Source organism: Solea solea, chromosome 1 (assembly GCF_958295425.1).
Source record: "Solea solea chromosome 1, fSolSol10.1, whole genome shotgun sequence".
Taxonomy (NCBI): domain Eukaryota; kingdom Metazoa; phylum Chordata; class Actinopteri; order Pleuronectiformes; family Soleidae; genus Solea; species Solea solea.
This window is the reverse complement of record NC_081134.1, coordinates 27,456,795-27,469,592: the sequence shown is the minus strand read 5'-3', so window position 1 is coordinate 27,469,592 and position 12,798 is coordinate 27,456,795. Positions and strand designations below refer to the sequence as shown.

At 42.8% G+C, this 12,798-nt stretch overlaps 2 protein-coding genes across 2 annotated transcripts; one reads left to right on the top strand and one right to left on the bottom strand.

The window, feature by feature from the left end:
• Positions 1-169: 169 nt before the first annotated feature.
• On the bottom strand, positions 170-4,706 carry tubb6 (tubulin, beta 6 class V). The gene is made up of 6 exons (XM_058624651.1): positions 4,590-4,706; positions 3,957-4,065; positions 3,224-3,334; positions 2,964-3,079; positions 2,088-2,216; positions 170-1,451 (listed from the first exon to the last, which is right to left on the bottom strand). Exons 1-6 carry the CDS (start codon positions 4,644-4,646, stop codon positions 633-635), a joined length of 1,341 nt encoding a protein of 446 aa, XP_058480634.1. The 5' UTR covers positions 4,647-4,706; the 3' UTR covers positions 170-632.
• Positions 4,707-6,629: 1,923 nt separating this feature from the next.
• Positions 6,630-11,310, top strand: hus1 (HUS1 checkpoint clamp component). Its single transcript, XM_058650684.1, has 8 exons — positions 6,630-6,823; positions 7,795-7,922; positions 8,011-8,187; positions 8,518-8,625; positions 8,705-8,779; positions 9,211-9,310; positions 9,515-9,646; positions 11,033-11,310. Exons 1-8 carry the CDS (start codon positions 6,772-6,774, stop codon positions 11,113-11,115), a joined length of 855 nt encoding a protein of 284 aa, XP_058506667.1. The 5' UTR covers positions 6,630-6,771; the 3' UTR covers positions 11,116-11,310.
• Positions 11,311-12,798: the final 1,488 nt, after the last annotated feature.

The following is a 12,798-nucleotide window of genomic DNA, read 5'->3' as shown; positions in this document are numbered from 1 at the left end:
GTTTGTGTTTTTGTCGGTTGATCCGTCGCACAAACAGAACTGCTGGGAAATCAACTCTTACACACTCTGGTGGGCGAGAGAGATTAACAGTGTGTGGTTGAGTGGATTATCTCTGTGTGTGTGTGTGTGTGTGTGAGGTGACTGAATGAATGACCACACACACACACAGTGAACAGTGAACATGTTTATTTCAGTGTTTCACGTTCAACATCATTCCTGATCACGATTATTATTATTAAATATCAAACATGTCACAGGTTAGTCAGAGTTAAACCTGACTTCATTCACTGGTTAAGGTTAAGGTTAGTGTTAGATTTGTTAAACACTGAGTCATAAAAACTTTTATTTACTTTACAAATAGAAAACGTCAGAAACGTCTGGTTTTTGTTCACAAACAAAAAATATTCACGTTTAAGAAGCAGAAAAATCACACAAACTGGTTTTAATTGTTAAAGAAAAAACGGTTCATTGATCATCCAAACCGCTGAGGATTGTTTTAGTGATTGATCAATCATCATCGTGTCTGCTCTAAATGAGTTTATAAAATGAATTAATTACTAAAACTAGAAAATCACGAGCGTCTCAGTGACTGATTCTCGCGGCTTCCTGACGTCAACCTCCTCACGTGTGTCTCACTCATCAACGGCGTCGTCCTCGTCCTCGAAGGTGTCGTCCCCGTCGTTGGCGGTCGCCTCCTGGTACTGCTGGTACTCGGACACCAGGTCGTTCATGTTGCTCTCGGCCTCCGTGAACTCCATCTCGTCCATGCCCTCGCCGGTGAACCAGTGCAGGAAGGCCTTCCGGCGGAACATGGCAGAGAACTGCTCAGAGATCCTCTTGAACAACTCCTGAATGGCCGTGCTATTGCCGATGAAGGTGGCGGCCATTTTGAGCCCCCGCGGCGCCACGTCGCAGACGGCCACCTTGACGTTGTTGGGGATCCACTCCACAAAGTAGCTGCTGTGCTTGTTCTGGACGTTCAGCATCTGCTCGTCCACCTCCTTCATGGACATGGGTCCACGGAAGACCGCGGCGACCGTCAGGTAGCGCCCGTGGCGAGGGTCACAGGCCGCCATCATGTTCCTGGCGTCGAACATCTGCTGCGTGAGCTCGGGGACGGTGAGGGCACGGTACTGTTGGCTGCCCCGCGCTGTCAGAGGCGCGAACCCTGGCATGAAGAAGTGAAGTCGGGGGAAAGGGACCATGTTCACGGCCAGTTTGCGAAGGTCGGCATTGAGCTGACCGGGGAAGCGCAGCGACGTCGTCACTCCGCTCATGGTGGCCGACACCAGGTGGTTGAGGTCGCCGTAGGTGGGCGTGGTCAGTTTGAGTGTGCGGAAGCAGATGTCGTAAAGGGCCTCGTTGTCGATGCAGTACGTCTCGTCCGTGTTTTCCACGAGCTGATGGACCGACAGTGTGGCGTTGTATGGCTCCACCACGGTGTCCGACACCTGTGGACGATCACAAGGACAGCGCGTTCTTTATTACTGCCAGAGAGGCGGCCATTTTGTGGGTTGTTAACTGCGTTGTAAGTCGTAATATTACGAGGGAAAATAACATATCGTAATATTGTTAAAAAAGAGTTATGCTACGAGAAAAGTCGTAATATTACAATGAAGAAGTTAAGAGGATAAAATCGTATGAAGAAAAAAGTAAAGACTTCATACGATTATGAAAAAAGTCTTGAGTAAAAAGTAGCAAATTTGAGAAAAGGTTGTGATTCACGAGTTATGAAAAAAAAAGCTGTTACACTACAAGAAAAGTCGTAAGGAACAAGTCGTATTGTTCCCCAACAAACAAAATTCTAATTAATGAAGATTTATAACCAGGACGATGGTGTTAGCGTCTGAGGCTACTGCCGTGTAATGACATACTGTAGCTGCAGGGGTCACTGTTTTCATAAGTAGTATTTGTAAAACGTTAGAATAATAATAATAAAACTCAAAACCTGAATATTCCAAATTTTACAAGAGAAACATTCACGCTATCCTTAATTCTGAAGGAACGGGAAAAATGTAGCTCCTAGAGGGCGTTGTAGGTATTTATGATGCTTCCGACTGACTCAGGGTTGAAGAAGCGAGTCGTACCTTAGGCGACGGCATCACGCTGAAGGTGTTCATGATCCGGTCCGGATATTCCTCCCGGATCTTGCTGATCAGCAGCGTTCCCATTCCCGAGCCGGTGCCGCCGCCAAGTGAGTGAGTCAGCTGGAATCCCTGCGAAAACAAAATATTCAACATGAAACGACTCCTGTGACGTCTAGATAGTCAAGATAGTCGCAATTATCCAAGAGTTTTACAGAAAGAAAAAGTCACAACATTAACAGCGTAAATGTTTATATTCCTGTCATAATACGACAAGAAGAGTCTTAGTATTACAGTGAAGAAAAAAAGTCGTAATATTCCTTACAAAACACCAGTATTATGAGGAATAAGTAGTGATTCACAAGAGTGAAGTCGCACTGCTATGAAAAAGTTGAAAATGTTGCGTTTTTATGTCGTACTCACGATGTCGTAAGTGGAAACTTCTGCGAGTTCTGACTCAAACCAAGTTAGTAGTTAACTAGCGATGATCACAGACTGTATATCATTACCTAGCAACTGCGTTCTTACAACTTTAATATTATAACACTGAGCATGTTGCTTTCAAACGTTTCTGTGAATACGTTCACGTGGTCTAAGTTCTTAAAAACACAATGTTTATACCCAACTTCACTTGAAAGCGTAATTATTATTATGAGTTACTCTTGCATTACATTACATTACATGTCATTTAGCAGACGCTTTTATCCAAAGCGACTTACAAGGGAATTGAGTACAACCAGCCAGGGGTGGAGCTGAACTTGCAATCACGATGTCTTTTGCACACAGGGTACCGGTCTTAACCACTGAGCTACCCCACCGCCTTGCCCCGCCCTCTGTGATTTAAAGCAGCTAATGAGAGGCCGTGTTGTCGGAGGTCACCTGGAGACAGTCGCAGTGCTCGCACTCCTTTCTCACAACGTCCAGCACTGAGTCCACGAGCTCCGCCCCCTCCGTATAGTGACCTTTGGCCCAGTTGTTCCCTGCACCTGTCTGACCTGTGAGCGACCAATCAGAAGAGAGAACACGTGCGTGTGAGTGTGTGTGTGAGTGAAATATAAAACCATCTCCACAAACACATGATGAAACATGAAGGCGACGCCCATGACAGCTGTTTGAGTGTGTGTGTGTGTGTGTGTTACCAAAGATGAAGTTGTCTGGTCTGAACAGTTGTCCAAAGGCTCCTGAGCGAACACTGTCCATGGTTCCTGGCTCCAGGTCGACGAGCACAGAGCGGGGGACATATTTATGTGCTGCACAAACACAGGAAACCGTGTGGTGTCACTTCCTGTCTGGTTTACAACAGGTTCTGTTTCTGTGTTTGTCTGACGCTGTAAAACTCGACATGAAAGGCCGCGTTCTAGTTACATCGGAACTCAGAAGTTGCCGCACATAAACATCGTAGCAACATTTCTACGAAAGTGCAAACTACCAGTAAAAGTGACCTTGGAAATTCCAAGTTACAACAAATGGAACGCACCATGACGACAACGTCGCATGTTCTCTCCACTTCCTGTTCAGTGATGACATACACACTTTCACACCAATACATTATTTGCAAATTTCCAAGGAAAGTGAGTTTGGTCGCAGAATTGCGATGTTTATTTGCGTGACTGCTGGAAAACACAACCTGCAAATATCCGTCCATCATCCTGTGCTAACTTTTCCGTCTTTTCTGTCAACACTGATTAGCTTTTGCAACATCACGTCACACAAATATTTCAACATTGACTTTTTACCAAATCTAATCTGACAAACTTCACTGAGTATCAGCACCCCCTGCTGCTTGTCAACATGAACAACACAGAAACATCAAAGTTCAGACAGAGACAGTGTGCGTGTGCGGTGGCTCAGTGGAGACTGTCGCTGACTCACAGGACGCCTCTGTGTAGTAAACGCTGACTCGCTCCAGCTGAAGTGCTGAGTCGCCCGCGTAGTTTCCTGCTGCGTCGATGCCGTGTTCATCGCTGATCACCTCCCAAAACTGATCGATCAATAAGAGAGAGGATCAATATGTGTGTGTTTGTGTGTGTGCCTGTGTGTGTGTGTGTATGTCTGTGTGTAGTATGGCTTACTACTTACTTCTAGATCTTGTTTGTACCCAAAATGTTGAAATGCACTTATTGTAAGTTGCTTTGGATAAAAGCGTCTGCCAAATGACATGTAATGTAATGTGTGTGCTTGCGCGTGTGTGTGTCAGATTCTTTGAATAGTCTCACAGTGGCTCACAGACTTTAGCCCCTCCCCCTCTCCTTTATCTTCATCACTGACGTTTGTTTAAATCAGATGAAAAATCACATTAACTGATGACACACACTCACACACACACATACATACACACTCACACACACAGAGAGACACACACATACATACACACACACGCACACGCACACACACACACACAGTAACAAAGTTGTTCAGTTAAAGTCTTAAAACAGATTTTAACATGTATGATTTAATGATCATGTGATCACTGGTTTTAATCCAGTGAATAAACTGAGTCTGTACCTTTGTCCCAATCTGGTTCCCACACTGTCCTGCCTGGATGTGAACTATCTCCCTCATCCTGGTTCTGGTCTGGTTCTGGTCTGATCTGTTCTGGCCTGCTGCTGTACGTCGGTGTGTGTGTGTGTTAGCTCCTCCTCCTTTTCTGTCCACGCCCTGAGGGGGCGGAAGATCCAGATGATCCCAGTCAGCACAAAACACCCACATGTACCCACTCCTGCTTTCATGACAAAATAACACTCATTCAGTCATTATTACAATAAAAACATTAAAACGTCCACATAATCAAAGTTTGTATGAAATTAGTGAAAGTTAAATATAGAGATTAAAATGACATGCAAATTCAATATAAAAGTCTAAATAAATTATAAAAAAGGCAAAAAGTATGTGATAGAGTAATAAAAAAGTGAAGAAATAAAATAATGAGTCAGAACCATTTTATCAAAACCTAAATCATTTAATCAAATGTCAAAGTTATGAAATAAAGCCAAATATAGAAGCAAATAACAAATAAAAGTTAATATGGAGATGAGGAGTGAAAATTATTTTGTAAAAAAATGGAAATCATTTAACAAAAAGTCATTTAATAACATTTGACAGAATTAATAAAATAATAAATAATAAAGCAATAAAAATCACCTTTTTAATCAATGACATATTCTAGAGTATGTAATTTGTGCTTTTAATCTGTAAAAACGATACGTAACTGTACGGAGCCCCTAAAGGGACATTGAAAAAAAACAAAATTCTAAACGTTTCTGGTGCGCACCAGAAAGTATCTCGTGCGACGGTATAGGAGGTGATCAGCCCCGCCTCAGCGGACACTCGCTGCGTACAGTGCGTGGGGCAGAGACAGGTGTTACCTCGGCCTGTCATGATGAAATGATCCGCTGACATCGCTGCCATTAGATGGTGATCGATAGATTTGTTGTTGACCCGTTATTTTGTTTTTAATGTAAACGTTTCGACCTGACAGTTTGAAAGTTTGTATATTATTAATATTTTATTTATTTTGACTTTGAATGTCAGCTGAGATTGGCACAGCGCCCCCCCCCCCACACACACACACACAATCCTCCTGTGGACATACATATACATACACTGTATGTTACGTTTTCTATCTCTTCTGCCATTTTAGGAGGGAAAAGTCCACACCATGTCTTAGCCACAGTCCGTAACAATACATCCATGTCCGTAACTCAAAAAAAATCACAACACCTCATTGGCCTAAGAGGCTCAGGTGACCTTCACTGAACATACAACTTTAAAATAAAAGCACAGAATATAATACATGAGAACACATATTTCTTTAAAAATATATTGATAAATTAAGTTAAATATTTAAAATGAGAAAATAATATATACGCATTTATTAAGAGTATTTATTTATTGTTCATTTATCAACACTCTGTGATGAGACTTAATCTAATGACAGCGATGTCAGCGGATCATTTCTTCAGGACAGGCCGAGGTAACGCTGCTCTGCCCCACGCACTGTACGCAGCGAGTGTCCGCTGAGGCGGGGCTGATCACCTCCGATACCGTCGCTGCCAAACTATAAATACGTCGTATCTTAATACACAAACCACATTTTTGAATTGTAAATGACTAATTTCACGCCTCAAATGATCTTAAAACTGCGTTCGCGGACATCACGCGCGCATACACTACTTTCTCGTGCGCACGAGATACTTTCTGGTGCGCACAAGATACTTTCTCGTGAGCACGAGATACTTTCTCGTGAGCACGAGAAAGTATCCCGTGCGCACCAGAAACGTTTAGTTTTTTTTTTTTCGATGTCCCTTTAGGGGCTCCGTATTACTGCCTTAAAATGGGTTAAACTGCGGAAAAAGGTGCTAATTATTTTCTTGTAATGATCACATTTAATGTTTCAAAAAGTCAGTTTCAGTGAGTGATTAAATTCACAATATTATCAGTATTTTATATTTTTTAGATTATTAATAAACACAGAAAATATTCATGAAGCTCAAAAAGACTGAAGAGCAAATATAGGAACAGACGTCACGCAGTCGCTGTTCCCGTCGGAACTCAGACACGCACGGACCGAATTAAACAGACGCGGCTGCGCGTCATCGAAACATTCCGGCCGCTACCCGAGTGAGCCGAAGAACCGAACCCGAACCCGTTCCCGAATCCACAACGTGTTTCTCAGCCGCGGGTCCAGATGAAGTTCCGCGGGAAAATCGTGGACGTCGCGTGTCTCAACCACTTTAGCCGTGAGTCTATTTGCTAGCATGTTAGCGTCCACCAGTCCCCACTGTAATCTGTCACACCCGCGCGAAGAAACAACATCAGATCGTCTCACACAAAGTTGAATCAAATTGTTGTTTTATATCACGTTAAACTCGCTCTTCAGTTCGGCTCCTAACAGGCACTGAGATAACCCTCCATTTTTGTATTAAAAGCTGTTTGTTCGTGGTAATGTGGCACCTTTAAAACACAGAAACGTGTAGTGAAGTTTGGTCTACGGCGTAACTAAGCATAAAAACGTTCATTTGATTTACGAACACTTGATGACTTTTTATTTTCAAATCACCTGATTTATACATGAATTCATAGTTTTTGTATCAACTTTGTAAATCAACGTTCTGCTTCTTCCAGGTTGTGTTTTATTAACTGTGACTTAAGTTTCGTTCGATCCACGTCTGTATTGTTGTCATTTTTCTTCATTTTTGGATGAAGCTAACGTTGTTTTCTTGAATAATCTGATGATGTTTTGTGTCTGTGATGAAAAAAAAACAACTTTTCTTAAAAACGGACTCACTGTTTTTCATGTGTTTATAAGAACAATAATGATAAAATCAAATCTCCTCTTAAACCTGCAGGGGGCAGCAGAGCATTGACTTTAAATGTCACTTTTTTGAAAAGGTGAAGATTCATTTAAAATGTTGTTAAAAAAAATAAATATAACAGGATTCATAAAGGTTTCACAAGTTTTAAATTTGTTTAATAAAATTTAATTTGTTTAAAATTGTGTTCATTGGTTTTAGGATTTGTAGAGATTTGTTTTCCAAACTAAATCTTTGTAAAAAGTGTAAATTAGTTTTGTAAAACATATGTTTACATTTTTAGATCCATCATTTATGAAAAAGTATTTTCTATAACTGTCAACTCATTTCAACTGAAATTAGTTTCAGGATGAAGTATTTCACATGTAGTTTGTGGATGTTTCCCGTGTCGTCACCAGGAGTCGTCACCACCATCTCAAAGCTGACAAAGACGTGTGTGCTGCGATTGACGCCCGACAACCTGTTCTTCGTTCTCTCCGGTAAAGTGGCCAACGGAGGCGTCAGCATGTGGTGCGAACTGTCGCAGGTGAGATCCAACAGAACACACGCACGGACAGAGGGTTGTCGGTCTGTCTGTATCCGTCTCCTCACTGCGTCCCCTCCTCCTTCTGCAGGCCAACTTCTTTGATGAGTACCAGATGGAGGGCGTTTCCTCTGAAGACAATGAGATTTGTCTGGAAGTGTCTCCAGAGAATATGTCCCGAGCCCTGAAGACGGTGCAGAACGCCAAGGCCGTCAAAGTGAAGCTGACCAAGAAACACTGTCCCTGCCTGAGCATTGCTGCAGAGCTGGTGACGACCACCACCACACACATTTTAACTCACGTTCACGTCTTTATCTCACTGTTAGACAGAAGTTTGTAAACCACTCACTCTCCCACACCAAACCCCACAGAGAAAATCAGTGATTTTAACATCACACACACAGTTGTGTGATCCACTGCTGCCTCCAAATGTCTGCCTCAAATGGATTATTTTGTGAATTCGGCATCTGAAATATTTCCTTTAGACTCAAATCACTGATTTTCTCGATGAGGTTTGGTGTGGGAGAGCGAAGCTTCTCTTTCCTGTTGTAGTAATCTATGACAAATATAAATGTCCTTCTTTAATCCCCCCCCCCAGCCAACTCTGTCCAGCATCGGGAGAATCGTGAATCACGACGTCCCGGTCGACGTCATCCCCCGGAGACTGTGGCACGAATTCAAAGAACCGACCATGCCGGACTTTGATGTGCGTGACCTCACATCACTGCAGCTTCTCAGAGGCAGAGGGTGTTTGTTACACTGTGTGTGTGTGTGTGTGTGTGCAGGTCAGTATCTACCTGCCTCCTCTGAAGACCATGAAGAACGTGGTGGACAGGATGAAGAACCTCTCTAACTTCCTGGTACAATCTCAGACTTGAGTTTAAGGACAGGATCAGTTCAGAGTGTTTTTCTAGAAACTCAGTGAATGATCAACGTTAATGTCCCACAACATGAACAATGGATTTGTCTGACTAAGTAAAACACTGCTGTCCACCTATTTAACCTTTTTCTATCGGCTGTCGAAGACGTAGTTCAGGTTTTTGCAACAATTCAAGGAGACTGGCCACTTCATAAAAGACTAAAATCTACTTCAGTCTAAGTCTACGACATCTAGGTCACATGATCACATCTTTATCTCACTGTTAGTATGCAAACCACTCACTCTCCCACACCAAAGCCCAGAGAGAAAATCAGTGATTTTAGCTGCAGGGACACAGGAGCTGCTGGTCCTCTGCTGCCTCGTGTGGTCACTGTGTGTGTGTGTGTGTGTGTGTGTGTGTGTGTTTGTCAGGTGATAGAGGCCTTCCTGAATGGACAGATGAATCTAAAGATCGAAACGGATCTGGTTTCTGTCACCACACACTTCAAAGACCTGGGAAATCCTCCGTGGGGTGAGAAGCTATTTATTTATTTATTTCTCACAGACCTCGGTGACCTCTGACCTTTCCTCCAGGAGGAACATGTTTGTGTTTGGTCCATGACTTTGAATAATGACCACATACTGTACCTGATGATTGACTGCCTGACATCACTGTGTATTATTGGATGGAACACATCTTAGTGAAAGAGTGGGCGTTTCCTCCCTGTCCCTGCAGGTGAGGATGGCTCACAGAGAAACTCTCAGAGACGCAGAGATGCAGACGCCATGGCCGAGGCCAGGGTGGACATCAGGAGGCTGCAGCAGTTCCTCGTGGGACAACAGGTCAACCCCAGCAAGGCCATGTGCAGTGAGTGTCAGCGCGCGCACACACGCACACTCTTCACACATGGCGGGAAAAAAAGATTTTATCCACAAAACAAAAGACTTGTGTCATAAAATCTACGTCAGTTTAAGTCTACAACGTCTTTAAGAACACATTCACTTCTTTATCTCACTGTTAGACAGACTTTACAACAGGAAACTGAAGTTTGTAAACCACTCACTCTTCCACACCAAACCTCATAGAAAAAGTCAGTGATTTTAACATCACACTAGGGGTGGGCGGTATACCGGTGTCATAGTCAGCACCGGTGTGACATTGCGCCATGATATGGATTTTGCAATACCGTCAATACCGTGATAAATCAATTGAGCGCCAATAATCTCCTAATTCTAAATAATAATGCATTACATTTTCTTCAAACGTTCAGTGGTCTGAATATATGTCTTTATATACTGTATATCTTGTTGCAAATAAAAAAGTAAAACATATTCGGTGGTAAAAGGGGAGTGGCCATTAAATTAGCGTAACGAGCACTTGCCAGAGCTGTACACGGAGGTACGGGACAGAGTAATGAACGAAATTCGCCACCTTGACGCCTACTCGGCCACTTCGGATTTATGGTCCAGCCGGACTACTGAGCCATACATTAGCCTCACCATCCACTTCATTGACAATGACTGGAAGTTGCGCAGCAGATGCCTCCAGACCGCCTTCTTCCCTGAAGGACGCACTTTCTGACTGGTGCTTGGATAAAGCGCGTCTGATGTGCATGACAACTGACAGTGGTGCAAACATGGTGCGCGCTCTGATAATTAATAAATATACGAGACTCGCATGTTTTGGACACAGACTGCACAACGCTATTGGTAAGTTACACTATGTAAACCTAACATTTCATATTCAGAAAATTTGTCACGTCCTTTTCTGTTTGTATTTTCTGTTTAGCCGTGATTCCTCTGGGGACCGGATCAGAAAGGAAAAAAAACTACAAATATCAGATTAGAATATTATTAAAAAATATGTACTCCTCCCAAAACCTACCAAAAAAAGTAATACCGTGATATTATACCGTCACCGTTCAAAAGATGAAAAATACCGTGATATTAATTTTAGGTCATATCGCCCACCCCTACATCACACACAAGAGTTGTTGATCCACTGCTGCCTCCATCACTAAGTTCTAATGTATTTTATTGTTAATTCGTCATTAAAAATCCTTCATTTGGATTTAACTCAGTGACACAAAGTGACCACACAAGGCAGCAGAGGACCAGCAGCTCCTGTGTCCCCGCAGCTTAAATCACTGATTTTCTCTCTGCGGTTTGGTGTGGGAGAGTGAGTGGTTTACAAACGTCAGTTTTATCAGGTGAAGCAGCTAACGTGAGGTGACTGGTGACTTTGTCTCCTCAGACATCGTCCATCAGCAGGTCGTCCACCTGATTGTGCTGCATGAGGATGTGTCGCTGCAGTATTTCATCCCCGCTGTGGCATAGAGAAGCTCTGACTGTCCTCTGCTCTTTAAAGACTATAAAGAGTTTCCTCTCGTCCACGTTCACATAGGAAACAGTGTGACAGTGCGACCTCTGGTAAATACACATTTGCACGTTGTTCACAAAGTTCTGTCTTTGATGTTTGTTTTGCATTAAAGGTGTTGGGAAAAAAACATTTAGTTTTTTTAAGTCTTTTTTTTCAGTGACTTTGATTTGGTTTCATGACCTTTAACTAGTGATGTGACGTTCCGTTTCGAGGCTTCGAAGCGTGTGCCGAGTAGGGGAGGGGGCGTTTCCGCGATGCGCGTATCGAGGCTTGCTTCATTTAGGGGAGGAGCCAAAAATGATGACGTCCGAAGCCTCGCTGCCCAGCTGTACCACGTGATTACTTCGTGAAGTGGTTCAGATTTAGCGCGAGGTTTTACAGCTATATAGACCCCTATATAGGCTCCATTCAAAATGTGGGTTTTTGAAGGAGAGTTGCGGTCAGTTGAGAGTTTGGATAGTTTGGAGAGTTTGGATACTAGAGTTTGGACAGCGTTTATATAGTTTGGAGATAGTTTGGAGAGTTTAGGGAGAGATAGAGATTTAGGAGAGGGAGGAGAGTAGGATAGGTGATATAGGATGGAGCCAGCGAGGCTCATCATTGTCCAAGTTTCACAAGCATAATCTGTGCCCTTTTCCTAGTTCCACAAGCACTTTCACTGTCCTCTGCTTGATTACGCCCATGCCATTTTCAGAAAAACATTGCACAACCTGCCATATTATGATATTACCATTTTGGGAAGACTTACACACACAGAATACATTCAAAAAATTTATTAAACACATATGTACAGAAATGATTTGGTCATACATTTTTTGTAATTCATAGTCATTTCTAACAGACACAAAAATTCAATTCATCACACATTATGTGGTTCAGATACAGCTGCCTGTGATTATACACTTGGCCAGTAGGTGGTTTCGTGTGCACATGAAGCTTCGAGAAATGAACCCTTTCTCGAACCAATTGGCTCAAGTGGTTCAATGCCTCATGAGGCTTCATCTCACCATCACTACCTTTAACCACTTCAATAAACTCCTCTGAGCTCGTGTGAGGATCCTCTTCCTGTCTTCCATGTTCCGCTCATTTTTGAGGAAGTTAACGTGAATAAAGACTCTTGACTATAGAGTATTGGCATAGAGCAGGAACCTGTTTGTAGCCCCAGGGGGGCTACCTCCCATTTGGACATAATATGGTGAAGGGAAGGAGCAGCTACATTTTGGATTATATCATATACAAATGAAACAAAACCTTTTGTTTGTGGATCCCTGTTAACACAATCATGGATCCAATCTTCCTCTATGGCTACTAGGGAAGGTGAAAAACAAGTCTTAGTGTAATTTCGAATCTGCAGATATCTGAAGAAATGGGTGTTTGGAATGTCACACCGCACCTTTAGATAGTCAAACGAAATAAAAAAGGCCATCTTTAAAGAAATCCTTTACACATACGAGACCTCTACTTTTCCACAATCTAAATGCTGGATCTATGAGAGAGGGAGGGAAAAAGGGGTTGGCAAGGATGGGACTTAATAGAAGCGATTTCTTATGTCCAAAATGTACCTTGAATTGTGACCAGATTCAGAGGGAGTTCCCAATTATTGGATTATTTGTGTGATAGCACTTGCTAATCGGCATCGG

Bases quoted from the DNA above. Each gene is read 5' to 3' on its own strand.
- tubb6 (XM_058624651.1), bottom strand. From the start codon at position 4,646: ATGAGGGAGATAGTTCACATCCAGGCAGGACAGTGTGGGAACCAGATT. The intron at 4,066-4,589 runs GTACAGACTCAG...TTGATCGATCAG, and splicing joins GGAACCAGATTGGGACAAAG to TTTTGGGAGGTGATCAGCGA. The intron at 3,335-3,956 runs GTGAGTCAGCGA...GTGTTTGTGCAG, and splicing joins TTACTACACAGAGGCGTCCT to CACATAAATATGTCCCCCGC.
- hus1 (XM_058650684.1), top strand. From the start codon at position 6,772: ATGAAGTTCCGCGGGAAAATCGTGGACGTCGCGTGTCTCAACCACTTT. The intron at 8,780-9,210 runs GTACAATCTCAG...TGTGTTTGTCAG, and splicing joins AGAACCTCTCTAACTTCCTG to GTGATAGAGGCCTTCCTGAA. The intron at 9,311-9,514 runs GTGAGAAGCTAT...CTGTCCCTGCAG, and splicing joins CCTGGGAAATCCTCCGTGGG to GTGAGGATGGCTCACAGAGA.